This window comes from Panicum virgatum, chromosome 5N (genome assembly GCF_016808335.1).
Source record: "Panicum virgatum strain AP13 chromosome 5N, P.virgatum_v5, whole genome shotgun sequence".
Lineage (NCBI taxonomy): Eukaryota > Viridiplantae > Streptophyta > Magnoliopsida > Poales > Poaceae > Panicum > Panicum virgatum.
The window spans coordinates 62,648,944-62,672,520 of NC_053149.1; the positions used below are offsets into that span (position 1 = coordinate 62,648,944).

At 44.2% G+C, this 23,577-nt stretch overlaps 3 protein-coding genes across 3 annotated transcripts; 1 reads left to right on the top strand and 2 right to left on the bottom strand.

Moving 5' to 3' along the window:
• Nucleotides 1-2,225: 2,225 nt before the first annotated feature.
• On the top strand, nt 2,226-11,627 carry LOC120672223 (V-type proton ATPase subunit a1-like). Its single transcript, XM_039952547.1, has 18 exons — nt 2,226-2,546; nt 3,553-3,597; nt 4,660-4,782; nt 4,908-5,015; nt 5,302-5,415; nt 5,495-5,668; nt 5,895-6,032; nt 6,195-6,302; nt 6,428-6,535; nt 6,638-6,786; nt 6,982-7,135; nt 7,738-7,898; nt 8,703-8,909; nt 8,996-9,179; nt 9,274-9,357; nt 9,572-9,765; nt 9,846-9,905; nt 10,907-11,627. The coding sequence occupies exons 1-18, from the start codon at nt 2,406-2,408 to the stop codon at nt 11,109-11,111; spliced, it is 2,457 nt and encodes an 818-aa protein (XP_039808481.1). The 5' UTR covers nt 2,226-2,405; the 3' UTR covers nt 11,112-11,627.
• Nucleotides 11,628-13,030: 1,403 nt separating this feature from the next.
• Nucleotides 13,031-15,886, bottom strand: LOC120672224 (nuclear transcription factor Y subunit B-3-like). The gene is made up of 8 exons (XM_039952548.1): nt 15,721-15,886; nt 15,395-15,609; nt 15,147-15,276; nt 14,988-14,993; nt 13,851-13,943; nt 13,730-13,780; nt 13,558-13,610; nt 13,031-13,346 (listed from the first exon to the last, which is right to left on the bottom strand). The coding sequence occupies exons 2-7, from the start codon at nt 15,577-15,579 to the stop codon at nt 13,590-13,592; spliced, it is 486 nt and encodes a 161-aa protein (XP_039808482.1). The 5' UTR covers nt 15,580-15,609; nt 15,721-15,886; the 3' UTR covers nt 13,031-13,346; nt 13,558-13,589.
• A 1,110-nt stretch (nt 15,887-16,996) lies between these two features.
• On the bottom strand, nt 16,997-18,899 carry LOC120674408 (40S ribosomal protein S23). Its single transcript, XM_039955596.1, has 4 exons — nt 18,741-18,899; nt 17,660-17,815; nt 17,453-17,579; nt 16,997-17,356 (listed from the first exon to the last, which is right to left on the bottom strand). Exons 1-4 carry the CDS (start codon nt 18,743-18,745, stop codon nt 17,216-17,218), a joined length of 429 nt encoding a protein of 142 aa, XP_039811530.1. The 5' UTR covers nt 18,746-18,899; the 3' UTR covers nt 16,997-17,215.
• Nucleotides 18,900-23,577: the final 4,678 nt, after the last annotated feature.

Below are 23,577 nucleotides of genomic sequence, written 5' to 3' on the forward strand. Positions count from 1 at the left end.
TGACATGGCTGGTGTTCTCTGGTTCTTCTCCTCGACATCTTGACGGATTCGGCGCTACTTCGGTGGTGGGGCCGGGTGGCTTGCGATGTGCTCTCGTGGTGCCGTGGTGGCATTACGGGATGTGCCTGAGTCATCTCTCCGGCAATGGCGTTGCGGAGGCATCGGGGAGCATGTTGCTGTTGCTTGTTCGTGAGTGTGCGACAGGCACGCTGATGATTCGGACGAAAGTCTTCATCAGCACTCTTGCCGGTGGTAGTGGTGGCGGCGACCTTGGGGCGTCGTTCTTCCCATGAGGGCATCACTACAGGGCGCCGTGTCCTGAAGCTTGGGGTCTCAGGGTGAAAATCCGGTCCAAGTTTGGACGTGCGACGGCGGCGCTATCGGCGTGGCGACCTTCCTAGAGGCGCCGCTTATGGAGACCCGTCACGGCTTGTGGCGGTATTGGTGGTGATCTAGTTGGCCCGTGTGCAGGGACTGAGGAGGTGTGCAAGGTCTTTGTGTTGGCGGCAAGGTGCAAAGAGCCCAGGGTGTTGGAGGTCTTGAATTGGCACGCATGGCAGTGGTGACCTCTGTGACGGTTAGGCGGAAGTGGTGCTCTCAAAGCGGTTTCAGATATCTGAGTCTTTGGCAGAGAGACGGTGGGTGAGGCGAGGCCCCCACGCAGAGTGGCCGGGATCAGTGTTTTTTATTGATGCTGTGATGAGAATTTTCTGCTGTCGCAACGCTCGAGCAGGGGGTTCGACGATCGTGGATGTGCGGTTTGAGGGTGATAGTCCCGTGGTGGAGGAGTTCAAGTGGCGGCTCAGGCTAGCAGCGGGCTGCGGCTTATGGCGTGGCCCAGCGTTGGTGACGACAGCACAATCTTGGCGGCTTGTTTTTAGCTTCTCTCCCAGATGATGGTGGTGTAGCGTTGTATTGTGTGCGTTTGTTTGTGTGGTATACGCTTCAACGCGTTATGTACGAATATTTTTTTATATGACAGAGCAGTGCTCCTGCTATTATTTAAAAAAAATGAACGTCCCGTGCAAGACTCGTGAAGGTGAGAATTGTACTTGGACTGGACGCATTGACAAGGGAGCCACAGAACCATCATGGTCAATCAGTGGGAGCAGCGGAGAATGTGGACCGGATCAACGCAGCACCACCTCGTAAGAATTCCAAAGTCAAAAACTTCACCAGTATCACTTAAAAAAAACCTTCACTGGTACTCTCCACACTGGAGAGACGCCGCGAAAGCAATTTTGTAAGATCATCTCCAAAAGTTTGTCATATTTTATTTGGCATATCTTGTGTTTTGCCAACTTCTAAAAAAATATGCTAAGTAAAAAAAAGCTTATCTCCAACATTTTGGCATAATTCACTTGCCAAATCCAGATCTAACTTACATCAGGAACCCTGAGAGAGAAACAAAATTATATTTATGCCCTTCCACCTCTTGAAAACTTAAATCAGGAATTTTTCTCTGTTATTTATTTCTTTTTTCACCCTCCCACCTGACTAGAAATCACGATGCCAACCGCGCGCCGCGCGCGTATATTTACGCGCTGGAGGCTGGTTTTTCCCAAGTTGCCAAAAAATTGCCAAGTCTTTTGCCAAACTGTTGGAGGAATATTTTTAACATTTTTGTTAAAAATCAAAGATGGCAACTCGATTTGCCAAACTGCTGGAGATGCTATTAAGCACACACGACATAACGTGAACCGAGACGTCGGAATCGAGGATTCTCCCGTGTCCTGCACGAATGGGCACCTCAAATTGCGTGATCACTCGCAGATTTTGCTCGGAAATTTGGTTCATCGTTCTACAATCGACAGACGGAGCAGCCAGATTCGGCCATTCGGTTTAGGAATTCTCAAGCCAAAATCTACAAATGGGCTGCGCCGATTCCAAATGAGCCTGACACGGCCCCTATATATTCCGCCCACTAGCCACGCACAACAGGGCCGCCAACAAAGATAACCACATTATTCGGCACGGCCCAACCCATCCGGATCCCGCGCGCCAAGCTAGGCCTTTGCGTTCCATTCACGTCTGTTGACTTGAGGCCCAGTCCTAGAAACGCGGGACCGACAGGGTCACTCGCGTAAAAACCACCAAACCCGGGGGGCCGAGCGACCAACCGAATGAAACACCGGCCGGTCCGCGCCCACCAGGGTTGGGCCCACGGGCCAGCCACCGCCCACCGCGCGCCTCCCTTCCGAGCCGCTTCCTCCCCGTCCTCCCCCGCGATGGGTCTCATGGCAGTTGCACACTCGTAGAATAGAGTGGAGAATAGAATTAGGCGGGCCGACCCCCTCAGATCTGAGGCGCCACCCGACCACCGCACCGCCTCGTCCTCCTCCTCGCGCTCGCGGCGCCTTCTGGAAGCTTCGGGAGGGCGCGCTCCGCTCCGGCGGGCGGGAGGGATGGGGGTGTTCGACCGGCTGCCCCCGATGGACCACCTGCGGTCCGAGAAGATGTGCTTCGTGCAGCTCATCATCCCCGCCGAGAGCGCGCGCGTCGCCGTCACCTACCTCGGCGAGCTCGGCCTCCTCCAGTTCAAGGACGTGAGTTGCCTCCCTCGCTCCCGCCGCTCCTCGCTAGCCTCTCCGCCTCCTGCGTTCTCGCTGGGATCTGCCTGATCCAGCCTCGGGAGTCGTGATCTCTCTCCAGACCCCGCTCGCGCGCGTCACTCTCTGCGGTCTGTTGGATCCAGCTCTAGGCCGTGGTCGAATTGGAGGGGTAGTGTTTGATCTCGGGTGTCACTGGATCCCGGTTTGGCGCGTGTTTCGTGTTTGAGCTTGTTTGTGCACCTGCAATGATCGGTTAGTGTGGGTGGCTGTTTTAGATTGGACTATTGGAGGGCACGAACCTGGCAGTCTCGTTGAGGCCTCAGGTTCACGTGAATGGGTTAATGTGGTAGAGCTGCAGAGTTTTTCATGACAAGCGTGGAATTGGATCACTGTGCTTTAGCTTCATTTGAATATTCATAGTATCCATCTGTACTGACTTGAGCCAGTGTAAGCAAATGAATAGCCACTGTTATTTGAGGTCATCAACACAATATTATACACCACATAGTTGCATGCTTTCAAATAGAGAAAATAATACTCATATACTGGTTCAATGAAATGAGTAATGGTGTTCTTTTCTATTTTGAGATTGGCTGTCCAAACCCCTGTATGCGTAAATCCTTTTTACTTTCTTAGTTTTATAAACTTTTTTATGTACCAGCCTATTATCATCACGTTTGATTATTATTTTGAGGAATCCTGTGCATTATTAGTTTGTTGCAATGTTGTTTGAGGGGGTAAATTAGAAGAATGGGTGGATTCAAAACGATATTTTCCTTGTTAATTCATTTCAGCTAGTTGCTTTATTTGAAGGAGGTAATATTCGTCGACTTGGTTTTTACAATGTCACTGTAGAAAACTTTGTTACTGTATGTGGTATTGTGGTACCATCACTGGGTGGGGCTACAGACTACTTTCAATTTTTTTAAGTCTGTTTCTGTTTGTGTTGGCTGCTACAATGGGTTTTGCTGATTTCTTCTATTATCTGTATCTGCTGCAGTTGAATGAGGATAAGAGTCCTTTCCAGCGTATATTTGTCAACCAGGTACTCCAGCTTACTGTATTCTTCATTTCACGTTTTCATTTTTGTGTTGATGGCCTTGCTTTGCCCGCACCTATCTTTTGATTCTACTACAGAAATGCCTTGACTTGAACATTGAGTTTGGAAACCATATTTTATTTTGTTTTATTCTTCAAGCATGTCACTGCTTTGGTTAGCTCAGACTATTCCATGTGCAGTCAGATTACTAGTTTCTTAAGAATTAACAAGACGGAGCATTACAAGGGAATTGCATAGTGAGAAACATTTTCGGCAAGTTTTATTTGATTTGTTGGAATCTAAATCGAACGCAATAAATTAAAGCAATTTGCTGCTATGAGCTTTGTCCTTGTTAGTTTCTTTCCCTGAAAAATTAGTATCATCAGCTAAGTTTGTCCCCCCCCCCCTAATTTTGGAGGCACATTAATTATGATCATTCTGCTCTCTAGGACAAGTGCAAGCAAGCATCATGGATCAGGTGCTTTACTTTTAAAATCTTAACAATGAATGTTACTCTTTATAAGACACCTACAGAGAACATATATGATTGTATTGAACCGATTTATCTTATGATTGAGACTAATATTTCTTTCCCTTTTTGTTTTTGACTTTTGAGAACTGTTGGAAGTAACTGATAAAATAAGGATTTTGGTATTATATATATGAGAGTGAGACATGACTCTTGTTGGGGAAGGGGTAAAAATACATGTGTTGCCGTAAATAAGCCATGGTTCTATTTGGTATTATGAGTACTGTATGTCCGATCGAGTTGCCTCTTGAAGTACGCTAATGGCACAGAGTACACATTGAGTAGATGATGGAAAATTTAAATATCATGATGAAGTCATTAGTAGTGGAACTTATTATTTCCAATGAAGTTAGTATGCTCATGGCACTAAGTACTATTTTGTATATTTAGCACAATAACGTAACTTTTTATTTGGGCTGTTGCTTTTCTTTATAGATTTTTTATGTACACCAACTCCCTGATCCCATCTAAAATTTAAAAAAGCTATCTGGTTCCAAGTAACTTTTTTATATTGACAAACCTCCATAAATCCCCTGCAGGTAAAGAGATGTGCAGAAATGGCACGTAAACTAAGATTTTTCAGTGACCAGATCAACAAGGCAGGTGTAAGATCTTCTGTTCGACCTGCACTTGAACCTGATATTGATCTGGAGGAGCTAGAGGTGCATTGATAATCTTTCCTATGACAGAAAATCTTATGCATTTCCCCCCCAAAAGTAGCTGATCTAATCGACAAAAAATAGTATGCTTTGGTGAAAATAAACACTTGTTCTTGTTGGTCCTCTAGGCAAGATTGGGCGAGCATGAGCATGAGCTGCTTGAGATGAATACCAACAGTGATAAGCTACAGCAGACATACAATGAACTTCTTGAATTCAAGCTGGTCTTGACAAAGGTTGTATCTCGATTCTTGTTGAATATGGAACTATCAATCCATGTATTTACTATGTATGTTCCATGCAGATAAAAGATCTGCACTTGTATATTTATGACCGCATTGGTAGCCCTAGTGATTTTTCTTGTGAATAGATGAAACGTGCCAGAAAAATACAGCATAGTTAATTATTGGTGTATTGGTGCCTTGTTTTAACCTATGAACTGTTATATTACTTGGTGAGCATGCCTTTATTTTCACTTGCCCGTAAATTATGTTCCATGTTTTCTCAAACAACATCTTGCAGGCAGGTGGCATCCTTGCTTCTTCTCACAACCATGCAACTTCAGCTGAGCGGGAGCTAGATGAAAACGTATATGACAGGGAAGTGGACGAGGGAAATGCCTATTTGCTCGAACAGGTCTTATTTCTGCTCTGATCCATTAAGTTAAAATTATTCCATTTTCCTGTTCCATTATCGTAAACCAAACTGTTGCCAGGGAGTGCATCAAGGATCTTCTGGAAATTCTGGGGTGAGGTTTGTTAGTGGGATAATATTGAAGTCTAAGGCACTGGCTTTTGAACGGATGCTTTTCCGAGCGACGAGAGGAAATATGCTATTCAATCAGGCGCCTGCAGGGGAACCTGTAACTGATCCCATATCTGGTGAAGAGGTCTGATTAGTCATGGTTTGCCCTTGCTAATTCCTTTGTATATTGAGTTAAATGTTTTGCTAAATTTGTCTCAAATTATTTACTGATTGCACTAGCTGCACTCTATTCAAATTTTCATTTGGTTCTGCTCGAATCAATACATAGTCTAGCTTAGAAATCCAACTTTGTGTGGTACAGTTCATTTGATACGTTCGAAGCATCTGAAAATATTTTGACGTTTTGACAGGTAGAGAAAACTGTTTTTGTAGTTTTCTTTTCTGGGGAACAAGCAAAAGCAAAGATACTAAAGATTTGTGATTCATTTGGAGCAAGTTGCTACCCTGTTCCTGAGGAGATGATCAAGCAGAGACAGATTTTCAATGAGGTATTTTAGTTCCCTGTTTGGACCCTAGTTCATCAATTCATTTGTGCACTTTAAAATGCAACACATCATTTTAAATTTTTATTTTATTCTCCCTATTACTATATTTTTGGAGTGTTTTCAGGCTTCGATGATAGTAACCTACAATTTTACGACTTCTGTCAGGTATCCGCACGCCTCTCTGACCTGGAAGTCACCTTGGATGCTGGAATCCAACACAGAAACAAAGCTCTTGAGACAGTAGGATCACAATTGTGGAGGTGGACAATCATGGTAATAAAGTAAATGCCAATTTCTCATTTTCTCTTTCTGTAACTTTTCACCCCTATAAGGTCTATGTTTTTTTTCTGTGCTGGTACATGGAACTGTGAATCATAACATTTCTGTATTCCTTTTAGGTTAAAAAGGAGAAAGCTGTATATGACACGCTGAACATGTTAAACTTTGATGTGACAAAGAAATGCCTTGTTGGAGAAGGTTGGTGTCCTATATTTGCTAAATCTCAGGTCAGCAACTACACATTTCTTTCAATCGTTGTCGCCATTCCGTTTTTTTTTTTCAGAACAAAAGCTTTAGAAGATGTTTCTTACTTCGATCCTGCGTTTCAGATCAAGGATTGTTTACAGCGTGCAACATTTCACAGCAATTCACAAGTTGGAATAATATTTCATGAGATGGACACCCTTGAATCACCACCTACATATTTCCGAACTGATAAGTTTACCAATGCTTTCCAGGAAATTGTTGATGCATATGGGTATGTACAAAGATGTCAAAGCCATCATGAAAGAGAAATACTCCCTGTGTTCCAAATTGTGTGTAGATACATAACAAAAACTATGCATCTAGAAATGCTGAAACGGCCTATAATTTGAAACAGAGGGAGTACTTATGATAGTTTCATCATGAATCTTCCACACCGAATTCATAGTGATTTTTTTTTCTATTGCAGTGTTGCTCGATATCAAGAAGCTAATCCAGCTGTATATTCTGTTGTGACATTCCCATTTCTTTTTGCTGTTATGTTTGGAGATTGGGGTCATGGGATATGTCTGTTACTAGGAGCTTTGGTTCTTATACTTTGTGAGAAGAAACTCTCCTCACAGGTATACTTGGTTGAATTTGGTCCTTCTTTCTTTCTTTCTTTCTTTTGCGTAGCCATTAGAAACAAATTTTGTATCGTGTTATTACTGTATTAAATAGTTTCTTAAACTGTAGTTTGAGCAAATATTACAAAGGAATTCGGGTAACTGAATAATATTCTTAAAATGGAAAAACAGTCTACTCCCTATTGTTTCTTGAACATCTACCTCATTTCTGATAGTAGTGGTATAAAGGCACAAGGGACCTGTTATGTCACAGGACTCGTTCATAAATATGGCAGATAACCTGATATATTTTCATACAAGTCAAGAAAGTTCCTCTTATAATGTAGATGAGATCCAGCGCAACATATCTGCATGCAGGAACCCAGTGAAGAGGTGTTCTGGGGCTTCTGGCTTGGGCGACAGTTGTCTGTTAAAGTCTTAGTATAATTTTGTGCATTAAAAAATTTTCCGTAATAAATATGATGTTTGGAAGCTACTGGTTGCTTTAAGTGTATCTTTGAGAAACTTAATCTGAGCTTGGCATCTTGCCATTTATTCCACATTGTGTATGTGAGTTTGCTTAACCTCTTCAAGTAACCTCTGTCAATTACTTATTTCAGAAGCTTGGCAGCTTTATGGAGATGGCATTTGGTGGACGATATGTTATTCTTCTGATGGCAATATTTTCAATATACTGTGGCCTTATATACAATGAGTTCTTCTCGGTTCCATTCCATATATTTGGCAAATCTGCCTATGAGTGCCGGGAAAAAAGTTGCAGGTATGTCTGCTTCAAGTTTTAATGGGACAATTGTTCTCTGGAGTTTCTAAAATGCTGGGGAAATCACCTAAGCTATATTATTTGTTAATTAAGAGTCAGCATTGGCTTCTCTTCTCTCGGACTTTGTAGTAGAAAAATCTGTTTTGGTTAAGAATTACTGTGAATCCATTCCAATCTAATATTGAGTAATCAAATCCTTCACTTCATTGTTTTTGAGATCTTTAAATAAGTGGATTAATCAAACGAGGATAAAGAGAGAGTCACATTCTACATGTTAATACTGACAACAATGAGAGTTCTAGTAAAAGGAAAATCCATTGTATTCTGTTTTGCTGGTTGCTGGATGATCTAAATCCCTACTTTTCTTGTCACAGTATCTTGCGATGACATTAATCCCTGTATCTTCATTTTGCCCCCATGTTGCTATCACAGAATATACAGTCTACGTGGTAAACATGTTAAATTACAGGAAATGTATAGCTTTATCTTTTGTACTACTAAAGAGCTATATGCATCAAACATTAGACATGTGCTGTCGCTCATTCTTCATACTACAAAAATCATGGTAGTGAGTTTGATTTAGTGCATTGGCTGTAGTAAAGTTGTGGTCTAGCGAGGCATATTTGTTGCTCGGTGGTAGTCCGTTTTGTTTGCATGTTTGTAGAGCTTTGTGCACTTGTTTATTTCATTCTGATTTTCTGAGTGTAGCCTTGTAGTTCATGACCTCCTTGAGTAATGGTGCGAGATAGCCATGTGCCAAATGTTTTATTCTGGAAGATCTAACACCTAACCTGTGTGCTTCAGTGATGCACATACTGCTGGTCTCATCAAAGTCCGTGATCCCTATCCTTTTGGGGTGGACCCAAGTTGGCGTGGAAGTCGGTCTGAGCTACCCTTTCTAAATTCATTGAAGATGAAGATGTCTATACTAATGGGTGTTGCCCAGATGAACTTGGGAATTGTATTAAGTTATTTTGATGCACGGTTTCATGGAAATGCCCTTGACATAAGGTATTGTATATTTTTTGTATCTTCTTTTGGGATGTAACCAAATTTGAGGGGAAGTTGCAGTATTTTTAACTATTCACATTTTTCAGGTATCAATTCATACCACAGATGATTTTTCTGAATAGCCTTTTTGGTTACTTAGCACTCCTGATTCTGATCAAATGGTGCACGGGCTCTCAAGCTGATCTTTATCATGTAATGATATATATGTTCCTTGATCCTGCTGGAGATCTTGGAGAAAATCAACTGTTTTGGGGCCAAAAGGAACTCCAGGTTCAATAAAATGCCCTCTTCTTAGAATAGAATACTCTGTATTTCCAACACCCTTTATGTGATAACTGATAACTTATCTGTTTCTCCCTTTCAGATACTTTTGTTGCTTATGGCTTTGGTAGCTGTTCCATGGATGCTCTTCCCAAAGCCTTTTATCTTGAAGAAACTTCACAAGGAGGTATACTGATATAGTGATAGGGAAAATGTACTTGGGAAACATATTAAGGAAACTTTCTATACTAGTTGCTTTTTAACCATGCCAACTAATTAGGGCATCCCGAAAATTTCTCAAACATTCAAAGTAAATGATCAATGCTTATGAGAACCAAATTGAAATACCTTCTCTTTTCATGTATGCAAGGTGAATTACTAATTTTCATACCTGGATGCAGAGATTTCAAGGTCACACCTATCGTTTCCTAGGGACATCTGAAATGGATCCAGATTCTGAACCTGATTCAGCCCGAGCACGTCATGATGATTTCAATTTCGGTGAAGTCTTTGTGCATCAAATGATACATTCCATTGAGTTTGTACTCGGTGCAGTTTCAAATACTGCATCTTATCTTCGACTTTGGGCCCTGAGGTTTGTCTCTTGTGATGTTTTGCGATAAATTTTATTTCTCCCAGTTCTACTGCTCACTTCTGTGTATTCATCCGTTCCAGCTTGGCACATTCAGAGCTGTCAACAGTTTTCTATGAGAAGCTGCTGCTGCTTGCCTGGGGGTAAGCACCTTCTTCCTCGACTCGGACAAACTCCATGTCTATTTTTTACATTCATCTAATTGAACCTAGTCGCAATGGCACTGATAAGGTGATTAGTCGAGATTAGTTGTTGATTAGGCCGATTAGTCAAATCTGGTCGAGCCTAGTTGTTTGTATAGTCGTCCTGTACATCCAGGACCAATATGATATGCATACTATACAATACATAGTATATAGCAAGCACCAACACCACAAATTTGGCCCGAACTCCTGGGCAGCAGGTATTAGCGGGGAGGCATGGAGCTCCTGGGTGGCTGGATGCACTGGCAGAACACAATGGGCGCCAAACTGGGCTCCTCCCCCCCCCCCCCCCCCCCCTCCAATGGGAATTTTCCCTTGCATGACTCCATGCATATATGCAAGGATGCTCTCTACTTCGTTTTTTTAACCTCTTCATAGAGCTGTTTCAAATTTCGCCCCCCCCCCCCCCCCCCTCTTGAGGCCACGTTCCGTCACTAGCTGGATGCACCGGTGAACGCACCTTTCTTTGGGCAGCGGTGCAAATTTTGGAAGACGGCGACATGTTTTTTGGCGTGCGGACCGCGGTGCGTCCGCTCGTGTGTTCTACGGGCGTTATGGGGTGAGGTGGCTTGGCAGCACCTGCAGCTATGAGATATATACACAAAACCTAATGGGCCTAATTGTCAGCCCAGCGCCCACCACACACTAGGCGAGTCCCATCATCTCAAACCTGATCGCTTTTAAGCCTAATCGGATGACTAATCATGGTTAGTTAGACGACTAGGTTTCTAGTCGCTGGCCCTTATCGGTGGCAAGGGAGCTATAAGCCCAACTAATTGCGACTAATCGCTATTAGTCCCACGAGTCCACGACTAGAAAACATTACTCCATATATATTGTCTGCATCGTATAAGGAAACCTTATATCAATTTTTTTTTTACTTATACTGGCATGATGCACAAAATTTAATGATCGCTCACTTCATTCTTTATTATCCATAGGTATGATAGTCTTATCGTGAAGTCAGCGGGACTTGTAGTTTTTGCTTTTGCTACTGCCTTCATATTGCTCATGATGGAAACACTGAGTGCCTTTCTGCATGCATTGCGTCTGCACTGGGTTGAATTTATGAACAAGTTCTACCATGGGGATGGCTACAAGTTCAAGCCATTTTCATTTGCTCTGCTAGCAGACGACGAAGACTGATGCATGTGAAATTCAGCACATAAGGAGATTCAGTTTGTTTCTTGCAAATTTTTGGAGCATGGCAGTGGAACTATGTGGGCGAGGATTCAGTTCGTTTCTTGCAAATTTTTGGAGCACGGCAGTGGAACTTCGTGGCGCGAGATGGGTTTCTGAATACACAGTATTTTGTCAGACGGCCGGACTTCTTCCCAGCACATGCGTGCAATCGTCATTGAGATTGCCAGCGTCGGGAAGGAGGTTTTGTAAGTTTACGGCAATATTGTAGAGGGCAGGTTCATCGTACAGTTCCTCCAACAGAGATGCAGATTATAGTTGCTAACAAAAAAGATAGAAATGTAGATTTGCCCCCACCTACTTTTAGCTTTAAATGTTATCAAAGTGACTGGCCCTTACCACTTAAATGGAAACGACTTTTTTGGCCATTCTTGTGCCGAGGCTGGAAGAAGGCATGACAGATATTACTGTATTGTTTTACGATTCAAATAAATATTTATCCTTGTGCTTATTCTTCTTGAATGCTGCTCTTTTGTCTGCTGTGTCCAGTGCTCGTGTGCGGGCTTAGCTTTTTGGAAGTTTAATTTTGAGTATTCACAGTCAGTCGCAAAACTGTCATTTCTGTAAATCACCTAGAAATATTAAAATATTGATGCACTCCATTGTATTATTTCCATGATGCGTGGCTGATGTCTTTCCGGGACGGGCGTGACAGGAACGTTGTCTCATTGCAAATTTTAGCGATGGTTACCGATTCTGCAGAGAATGGTAGGAGAGGAGAAAGAAAGCGAAGAAGATAGCAGGACAATCTTCAAAAAAAAAAAAGAAGATGGCAGGACTAGGACTTTTTTAGAAGAAAACACGGGGTGAGGAATAGCCATTAGTCAACCGCATGGTCATATACAGGGGTGGAGCTTGAGAAAATAGAAGCTTCATAATATATGTACATGATAAAAATTTAGAAGTAGTAAGTGATTATAGAATTTTTATAGATGCAGCCGCAACCACAACTTTCCACCTAGCTCCCCGCCTGGTCATATATCTGTTTGTTTCGCTGTGGCTTGTGACTGATGTTGATTTGTTATGAAAAAAAATACTGCTGACTGACTGGTGACTGGTGCTGATTTGGTATGAGAAAAACACTGTTGGCTGGTTAGCTGACAATGTTACAATGTTACCGTGCTAGCACATAAAAGTGCATAAAAAAAGTTGCGTGTTCAAGAGTATTCTATTCAAAGTTCATGCACTTGTTTGCAAGTTTTGCTACATGTCAGATCAAAATGATACAGCCATACAATTTACTTTATGGTCGGTGTAATTTACTCAAATTCAACTAGGGCATAAATATATCATTTAATTACCTATGAGTAGTGGTGGATCTATGATGTGAATCTAGGAAACTCATTTTTCACATTTTTCTGGTGTGTGTGGTGGGGTGGGGGAGCCCTATATAGGATGGGGCTCCCGCCCATGCCCCCACGCTAGATCCGCTCATAGTCTCTTTAAATTTGGGTTGACTAAAAATTTGTGCAAGGTGGGAAAAAGGTGGAATAACATATGAATAGTAGAGTTGCTGCTTAGGAATGAACTGTTCAACTCACAAATATTCTTGTGCCGATTTCTCTCTTTTCTGTTTCTCCTTGCACAACATTCTGTTGAACCTCAACTGCTTGGACATAGATAAGCTCATAAGCATATATCTTTCTTGGAATTTTTTATTCACTTTTAGAGGCGCTGGTAGCACGGTAGAGACCTTGTAGGAGCAGCTAAACTCCTCCCGTAAAGACCCAGTGCCACCCCAGCGGAAATGCTTATAGCAGCCCTGCAACACACATCATAGAACTCACGGCAGCGTCAACTAGGATTCAGGCAACACTCACATTCTGATCGGAGGGACAACCTAGCAGGAATAAGGTTCCAGAAAATGAGCATAGGCTGATAGGTGACAGCAGACCTGTATTTAATCACCATTATTTGCTCCTAGGACTACTACATTATATTTATGCTCCACAATACAGATCTGTGAATGTAAAAGGCTGCCAAAATAGCAACGGTCAAATCATTCTGAATATACAGACAAAAGCAAGCGCTAAACCATTATAGGCGAACTATTCTCAAGGAAGCCAATTTACATCTGAGAGGCAGCCATAGCAAAAGTTGAACACCCTTTTTACGTGCCTTCAATTTTCTGCCAATAAACATAGAAGCAATGCGGCAACTTCCCTAGCTGATGGATAACCACTGGAGAAAGAGACAGAAGAAATTGTCAGCAGATCAAAGAAAATAAGGATGATTCATGCATAGGGCATCAAGAGAATTTTCTGCTTTAGAGCTGAAAGATGCATCTTTAGGTTCCATTGTTAAACAAATACAGATTTCAAAATAGAATAGAAATTTTGTGTATGTCATGTAAACAAAAATGCACAGGTAATTAAGGGGGCAATAAGATTACCATAAATTGCTGCTGTCTTCAGTTTTTGCCCTTTAGGTATCCCCATTATGGTACTGAGTGTGCATGGAAAAAATTGTCAGTGAAATAATGCAACGGTTAAAATTTCGTGCAAGGTTTAGTATCAGATATTTACTAGCAGGGTTTACTGACAAGTGAAAGGATGATATATTACCTGTGGTTGCATATAGCCCATCCCTTGGTTGTAAACTCCATGTTGAACCAACTGCAGGTGACATGATTAGGTCAGTTTCAGAATCGCTGGGAGGAGATCGATACAACTTAAAAATGCTAACCTGGTTACTTGAGCTACTGGTGCCACCATGGGGACTAATTGCATCCTTCTTTACAGAGCCCTCACCAGCCTTTGTAGACAACTTACTATCACCCTACCAGAATTTAGCGAGAAATTGTGATCAGTATTACATTGCATCTTGGATGTGCAAATATTATATGAAAGTATTAAATTGCTCACAGCAACCATACTAGTAGCAAAGAAGCTTGCTTGGTAGCCCAAGCAGCCCAACAAAGAATAGGCAATTATAAAAAATAAATCGATCATCTATGCAATGTTTCTCAAAACTAGCATCTACAATGTATTGCTTGCTCGTATATTATTGGCTTCTTGCCTGCAGGCAGGTACCTTACTAGATGGCATACAAACCATCAGGTACGTTTCCTAGACAGCATTCTAACCACGATAAGGATATATCCAGTCCTGTTCAGGTGTAATGTTTGCTAGTTTGCATTTCTCAAAGCTAGTTTATGTGCATTTCCTGCCAACTGCCAAATATTTTCTAAGGTTATAGCCCAAATGTTATACGGTGCTGAATGTTGGCCTACAAAAAGACGACATGTCCAGCAACTGAGTGTAGCAGAGATGCGGATGTTGCGGTGGTTTTGCGGGCACACAAGGAGGGATAGAGTCCGGAACGAAGTTATTCGGGATAGGGTCGGGGTGGCACCAATTGAGGAGAAACTTACCCAGCATCGGCTGAGATGGTTTGGACATGTCCAACGAAGGCCTCCTGAGGCGCCGGTGCGTAATGGGGTTCTTGAGCGGGTCGATAATGTAAAGAGGGGTAGAGGTAGACATAAACTGACGTGGGATGAGTCGGTTAAGAGAGACCTTAAGGATTGGAATATCTCTAAAGAGATAGCTTTGGATAGGAGCGCTTGGAGACTAGCTATCAATGTGCCTGAACCTTGAACTTATTTCTTTCGGGTTTCATTTCTAACCTACCCCAACTTGCTTGGGAAAAAAGGCTATGTTGTTGTTGTTGTATAGCTCAATAACATGAACCTGTTGTGTAGACTACACAGCTCAGTGGAAGCAAAGGGAAACAAGTGCTGACTACACAGCTCAGTGGAAGCAAAGGGAAACAAGTGCTGCTATGATGGAGAAATTAAATAAGTGTATGAAGACCAGATACCTCCATCTGCAGTCACCAGCCGGTCACCAGAAGAAAATATGCAAGGAGGACAGAAAGGCGTCATGAGACAGATGCACAAAAACATTAAAAAAGAAGAAGAAGAGAAGACATTGAAGAAGATCCACATCTACACAACAGCGAGCAGGAGCCATCACTGACCTCTCTGTACTTGTGTAGGTACATCTTGAGGGGCTCGACGTACTCCTCGAATCCGAGCGTAGCCATCGCCCAGAGCAGATCATCGCCGTTGATGGTCTTGCGCTTCTCCTTCTGGCACTTGTCGCTGGCCCTGCACGCACCCACCGGCGCCGCCGCCTCACAAATCAGAATCATCTCAGAAGAAAAGGGAGAGAAGCCAACCTGATCCGAGGCCAGAGGGGCTACGCTACCGGGCCGTGTCAACTCACTCGCTGGTGACGAAGGAGATGAACTCGGAGACGCACTCCTGCAGGGTCTCCTTGGCATCCTTGGCGATCTTGCCGTTAGCCGGGACGGCCTTCTTCATGATGCGGCTGATGTTGGCGATGGGCAGGAACCGGTCCTGCTCCCGGACGCCGCCGCCGCCCTCGTGGCTCCCGCCGTCGTCCGCCATCGCCGGGGACCGTGCGCCTCCGCCGAAACCCTAGATCCACCAAGACGAAGCCACACGGCATCGATCGCGTCAGAGCTCAGAGAGGCGCCGCCGGGAATCGGGAGGTGGCGGGCGGGCAGCGTGTCGACGCGCCGTACGTACCTTATAAAAACGCGCGCGCGGGGAGGCGAGGAGGGGAGAGAAGGGAGAAGAGAGGAGAGAGAGTGAGAGGAGGTGGCCGCGGAGGCGCGGACAGAGGAGGAGAGGAGGGGAATGGTGATCGGACGCTGGAGAAGAGGAGGCGGTCCGGGTGGGTGCGATGGAGGAGGCCGGGGTATCCGGGCCGTTCGTCAGCTGCAAATAGGGACAAGGAGGGGAGTGGGCCCTGGGCCGGCGATCCCCCTAGATCTGGCCATGGACCCGCGGGGTTTGCTATAGCCGTTTTTTTTATTATTTTCAGAAAAAATTATTTCAATTTTCAAAAGAAAAATGAGAAAATTTGGATTGTACGTAATATCTTGTTTTTTTACCAGGGTTGGAATATATAAATCTATTTCAACATGTCAATTTTCGTTGAGAAATTTGAACGACACGACAGTTAAAAAGACTTGCCAGACTAATAAACTATTTCGTTAATTCTCAGCATCTTATAGCAAATTTGAGTAGGAGTCAAGGTCTATGGAACCAATCAGCCAAATGCCTTATGAGGAATCAACTTATCTAGAATGGAATGGTCAGCTATACATTGATTTTTTTTTACCGCAAAAAAGAAGCTATACATTGATTTTTAGTGGGATGAATCAATTCCCCGTTAATTTACACTTGTGTATTTGCGAAGGATGATATTGTGATGAATCAGTTTATTCTACTCCCAAAACCATACAAAATTGTTAGCAGCGAAACCATGATGTATCCCCTCATTCTCTAACCAAACATTCCACGGATGAGGTGCCATAACACACACACACACACACACGCACGCACGCACGCACACACGTGTAAATTCAAGCCCCAATTTTCCAGGGTTGTTGTAAGGTGAATTTCGGGAGTGGTGATATAAGCTGCCACTTGCGTCCAAACATCTGTATAGCTTTCAAGATAATCATACTATATAACAATTTAATCATTAGTAGAATTCAACAAGTAGAACCATACCATTGCATTTTTCCTTATTGCAAAATCACCATTGCATCCCAGACATTGTTTTACCACACCATAAGCACCCCATCAACAGTAAAAGTGTGAGCACCAGTACATTTTTTTATTGCGAAATCACCATTGTATCCATTGTTTTATCACACCCTAAGCACCACATACAGGAAAGTACGATCACCAGTACAAGTACAAGCAATGGAAAGAATTGCGCCAAGAACCAGTGAGCAATGTAACCTCAACGAAAAAATAATCAGCCATGGATCGCAGAAACCAGATATGGATGTATCCGGAAAAGGCAAGCTGCTAACATTCTCGGCGAACAAAACTCATGATAGTACTATTCTCTTAACAGAAGCAAGTCTGACAGGAAGTTTTCACCAACACAATCTTAGATTAACAACTGCAAGAGTGAGCTGTAAACATAGCAAGCAGCCATTCTTAAACATCTAAAGCCTTCAAATTTTCTACTACATGCTTGCTAATATCAAGTGTCGAGAGCAATCTAAGACCTTGGCTTCTCCTTCTTCTCCTTGAAAAGGGCAAGCAGAGACACACCCGAAACCTTGACAACCTTGAATCGGACACCAGGAATATCTCCCACAGCGTGACCCTTACGACCAAATCCAGCAATCAACACTTCATCCTGGACAGACACACAAGGAAAGACAGGTCATATTTCTAATGCACCATAGGTTTCAGGACAAGCATTGAAACTTAAAGAGCTCTGGATGAAGAATACATTTTCCTCGATGTAGTTCAAGCAACCATCATTTGGCACGAAAGCAGCAATCTTCTTGCCATTCTTCACAAGCTGAACACGAGCACACTTACGGATAGCAGAGTTTGGCTGTTTGGCCTCAATACCACTGCAGTTGAATCAGTGTCATTTGCTCAGTTGCATTCAAAGTGAAGTGTCAAAGATAACAAAGTTGCAGCATATGCTTACATCTTCTCCAGAACGATGCCCTTGGCATGAGATGACCCAGCAAAGGGTTTCTTCCACTCATTGCCCAAATGGCTCTTCTTGTATGCTTTGTCAGCCCACCTCTGGTTCCTGCGGTGGGTCTTGAGCTTGCGCCCAGCTCCCATACCACGTGTCTTCCTGTATAAGACAACTTAAACATTAATATGCACAGCTAAAACAGACAGCACAACCACAAAATACTACCATGCTACAATTGACAGTCCATCCAAGAGAAATGCCTAATAGCAATGTGCTAGGAAAAAGCATTTATTAGGGTCCATCAAGTTATAATACATAACAGTTATTTATAATAATCAATAACAGAAAAAAGCCCTGGTCAAAATTCCAGATCACAACATCAGAATAAATTAACAGTTGGCATAGCTTGAAATGAGTCAAACTGTTGTATCTAAGCATACAATTCCAGATGCTGCCACATTTACTATAACCAGTTACCTAATAACAGTTTTGGTAAAGAGACTTGAAGTTCTATCACCTCACTGTACAATAGAATAATTCTTCAGAACACGAAACTTAAAGAGCACCACTGCACCACTGCCACATTTTTACTGGAATTGCCTAATGGTTAACTTTTGGATGGATTGAACTATTTAAGGCCAAAGTTCGGTAAACTGCATACAAAATGTTTCACGGCAACGATGACAACTTTATGAAATGTTACAGAAGAATGAAGTGTATGCTACCACGCATAACTTCCTAGATCCAACTAACCGGATCAAGAAAGATATCGCTACACGGCAGCAACGGATTATTATCGCTTATGAGTATGTTTAGCACTGACGTTTTTGAATCTGATCAGCACTGGACCGTCAATAAGCTTGGTTCACCGGACTTAACTAACTAATTCTCAATAAAAGGGTCAGACAGGGATAAAGTCCGCACTAAAGCATAAAAAATAACGTAGTAAGCATACCAGGGCAAGAACGCATCAAGCTACTACATGCAGACACACCAAACAACACTGGATTCATAATCGCTCAGACCAGAAACTGACAGTGACACGAATAGATCACAAGAGCGCGAATAGGAGAGAGTGAGCTACCCCATGTTGAAGGAAGTGTTCCGATGCGCTTCGCGGCGGAGGTGCGGCGGCGGCGAGGAGCGGAGCACGCACGGGCTGGGAGCGGCGGCGGCTGAGGGGAGAAGAGGGGAGGCGACGAAATTTATATGCGGCGGCTTTGGTGTTTAGGGTTTGGCTGTGCTGGTGCCTGCTTTGTGATCCGTGCTTCTGTAGGGAACCAACGGTTGGGATGCTGAGTGGAGGGATTGGCACGGTGAACCTGGTCTGCCACGTGGACACACAGAAAGCCTATGGATTTGTGGGCCAGCCTGCCGATTTGAAATTTGGCTCGTGGTGAATATTGCAAGGACGTGATATGCATCGGTGGTGTTTGGATTGTTGAAAATAGAAGGTAGGATACAGAGAAATAAGGTGTATGTTAAAATATTTTTTTGTTTGGGTTTTAGGTTAGGGATAGGAGCGGGTTTAGGTATGGGATGAACGCCTTTTTATCCAAATCTTTATATCTCAATATGGAGGGTGGGATATGAGTCGGCCATGTGTCAAAATGCAATTCTGCTTCTGATCATGTTGCTTTTGATTGGCTCCCTACTTCTTTAAGAAACGTATTATAGTCATTGGAAACTTATTTCCTTCATTTAAACATCTCACACACCAATCAAGAAAAATGGGATATAAATTTAATATCTCTGTTCCATAGCCACCCATTCTATGGTGCCAGATCAGTTGGTCTAATCACTCGGCAGCACCCCCTCAGATTTTGAGTTCTAACTCCTAGTAGGAGCAAACTTCAAACTAGGGGTAAAAATATCCCCTCGCCGACCAGCCTACCCGACACCTGACAACTGTGTGTGCTCAGATGGGTTAGGGTCATGTGTGCGCCTTGAGTTTTTTCCATGTTACGATTCTAGTGTCTAGGAAGAAGTCGGGTTCGGGAGTTTTTCGGGTCTGTGAAAGAAAACCTTCTTATTAAGATAAGGGGCAATTGCGTTTCTGCCCTTACTTTCACTCCCAATTGTGATTTTACCCTCATTTTTGTTGACTTTGCATTCTTACCCCTACTGTTCCAAAATGAAGCTGCCGTTTACCCCTATTTATAACACCGTCAGCTGCATCCCAATTAAAATAATTAGAAAAATATTCTAAACCATGCGAAAAGACAAATATACCCCTTATCCTTATCTCTTCTCCCCAACAGATCTGGCCACAACTCTCCCCAATTCTCTCGTTCTCTCCTCTCTGTCTCTGGCGGCGTGGGCACTGGCGGCCAGGAAGCAGGTTCCCGGCGCGGGCAGGGAGGCGGCCAGGAAGCAGCCCCCGGCGCGCGCGTGCAAGGGCCAGACGCGCGGGCCAGGCTCGGGCGGCACGCGGGGCAGGTGCAGGCGGCGGTTGTGGGCGCACGGTGCTTGGCAGCGTGCGAGTTCGATTCTTCTCCTGGAGATCAAATTGTAGCGATGGAGTGATTCAATCATCCTAGAGCTTTAGGGAGCGTTTGGTTCAGGAGTGGCGCGAGGTTGGAGCTGTTCTGTCCTGCGTTTGGATGAAGAGCAGAGGGAATGGAGCGGCTCCAACGAGGAATATACCCTCAGATACCGGGACGAGCTCATTCCAAAAAATCGGCCGAACGCGCTCGTCCCACTTGGATGGCGTCAGCTCCGTCGTGCGCCTCGCCCTCTCCCTGCCTCCCACACCACGTCGTGGACGCCGCCACCACCCCTACAATGCCGCCGCTCGACGCGGCGCCCACCCCGTCCCTCTGCCCCTCGGCAGCGCGGGCCCACGTACATGGAGCTCAGGGGCGCGGCCGGAGCGCACGGAGATCGGGTGGAGCGAGCGGAGCGCAGCCATGGGTGGAGCTCTGGCGGAGCACGGCCGGCGCAAGAAGCTCGGGGGGCGCAGGCGGAGCGCGTCCGCGGGCGGAGGTCTTGGGCGGTGGCGGCAGGCGGAGATCCGTGGCAGCGCTGGCAAACCCGAGGCGGAGATCCCGCTGGCGGCAGCGCAGCGAACCCAGAGCGGAGGTCTTGGGTGGCGGCAGGGCGGAGGGCGGTGGCGGCGGGGCGACCGGGGGCAGAGGCCCTCGGCGGCGCGGCGGACTTGGGAGGGAGGCCCTCGGCGGCGCGGCGGACCGGGGGCGGAGGGCCTCGTCGGTGCAAGGGACCGGGGGCGGAGGGCGTCGGCGGCGCGGACCGGGGGTGGAGGGGCGCGACGGCGAGGAAGGCACGGGGCGGAGGCCGCACGATGCGGGGGTCGGCGGCGCAGCAGGGAGGGAAAGAGAAGAAGAGAAAAGGAGAAACAATGACTGACGAATAGGTCCCACATAAACGGAGATTGACGGAAGTGGAGCGATTCAATTCTCATCCCTCCAACAAAACAATAAATAGAGCCATTCCATCCCTCCAATCAAACATGAGCTATAGAATCATCTCATCCCTAAAATCTAGAACGGAGCCAATCCATCCTACTTCGCTCTCCAACCAAACTCACCTTTATTTGCTGAACCAGAGCTTGGTCTGGCAGTGCGGAACCTCGATTTTGTTGACACCGGATTTTGGTAAATCCGATGTACTCTGACTTTCGAGGTAGTCGGCTGTTTGTGTCAATGTAAAAGCCGATAGTTAATAATAGTTGCCGATGAAACTGGAAGCCTGCTAATTAGGAATTCACGTGTGAAGGAAAGAAGGGCAAAAGCTAGCAGCATCGTGGCCAGATTATTTTATAATAGGTGATATAAAATATGGAGGCCGATGATTTATAGAGTAAAGAAATTGCATGAAGGATCAGCGCGTGCAAGCGAAGAGGTTAAAATGAACAGAGATGCTTTTGCGTGCGTCTGTCGGAGCTTATTTGCATGCGTGCATATATTGGAGAGATATTTGGCGTGCAAAATGATTGAGGAAAGCAAGGCTGACGTCATGGAATAAGTCTACGTGCGAAGGAAATAATGAAGATATGGCAAGGTTGTTTGCATGCCGATTGGGAATAGGAATATTATATCACACATGCATCATGAGAATCAGGCTTGGCACGGATGACTCAAGAAGAGACTTAATCGAGAAGGATTCTACGAAAAAGAAAAATAGTCACATGTATCATAGTATTTCTTTTTTATTTAGATTTTGCTTGTCAGGCAAGTTAGTCCAAGTTATAAATATGCACCCTGCCCATTTATAAAAGTTTTGTCATACGACCAATCAACAAATTTTATTTTTTTCTTGCAATTTACTTTTCTGTCGGCGGCTTCGCTATTTTCTCTTTCTGCGAGTTCTTCCGAGTTGATCAAGGACGCCTCACATTCGAGCGACTTGATCTGTTGGTAAGTTTTCGTTTATCGAGTAAGTCTGAGCTTTAGCTTCCGGGCACATCGCTGTTGCTTCGTTCAGATCTATTCAAAAGTTATCGAATTCATCTAGACTTTGATTTCTGGCGCATCGCTGTTTTCTCGTCTAGATTTATTCACAATTTGCCCGGCTTAGCAATCTGTTTAATCGGCTATCAGTTCTTTTGTTGTAGCGTTAGATCTCGAAAAGCTCCTTATATCGGTTGTAAGCTTAGTTTTGCTCAGATCCATATATTCGTGGGTTTGTACACTGTTATCTGGCACGTGTTAGTTTTAGATATAGCCGTCTGTTACTACCTATATCGGCAGTTTCTTGCCAATCTCCCGCAGAAATCTTTTAATATTTGTTTATCCCATTCGATCTGTCGTTTTCTGTATCGGCAGCTGCTTGTCAATCAACACGTCAGATTGACTGGTACGTCTTGGTTTGAATCAAGTGCAGTCCGAGTTTGGCGTACGGGTCTCTCGGGGTTTGGTGTGTGATTGTTTCGCATCAACAGATTTGGCAGTAGCTGATCTCGATTTAGGGGAAGCCCAGAAAGGGCAGGAAGTCAGGCACACAATCTCGGGGAGCTCGATTTGCTGCCGGCGAGCTTGTTCCAGCAGCCGCGCACGTGGAGCTCGGGTCGATTGCTCGGCCAAGGGATGCTGATGCTGACTGGGATAGAAGCGCTGATCTTCCTAGAGTAGAGGAAGAGGCGCTGGAGGATTAAAGGCACAATGGCCATGGGAGCATAGAAGAGAAATACAGAGAGAAAGGAGAAAAACAAAGTTAGAAATTGGGAGCTGGTGCAAGCTAATTGCAGCCTAAGCAACTTGACCAACGCCGGCAGTGAGAAGCGGCACTACGAGTCTCCCAGCTACAGGTCACTCAACTTCGACGAGGGCCGCTGCGACGCGCCGCCCTTGTTCTCCACCATTTGCTCGAGGCCTCGAGCTGTCCAAATTGGAAAGAGCGATTCACAAAAAAAAAAGGAAAGAGCGGGGACGAGGAAGAGATGCATGTTGTTTCAACTTAATTTTGTGTATCATAATGTTGTTCAAATTCTAGCAAATTCATATCCATATTCTTATTGAAATGCTCCTGAAATATAATGGCAAACAAGGGTTTTGTGTGTCACTTTTTGTCCATATTCTTATTGAAATACTTCTGAAATATAATGGCAAATAAGAGTATATTCATAAAGTTCTAAAAAAGTAAGGATATATTCACAAGGGCAGAATTGTTTTCTTTGACACCGTTTCACGGAGTAGGGGTAGAATGAGTCTTCATTTCCAAACAGTAAGGGTAAAAATGTAAAGTGAAAAAAATGAGGGTAAAATCATAATTGAAGTTTAAAACAAGGGCAAGGATGCAATTACCCCTTAAGATAATGCATGAGGATGGTTTATCCCGAGTTTTTTTATCGCATTTTTTTTTTTGCTATCCCAAACCCTTTAGACTTCCAAAATCCAAACACCAACTTCGCTCTTATCAAAAAAAAAAAAAAAAACACACAACTTCGTTCTGACCTAGGAAGG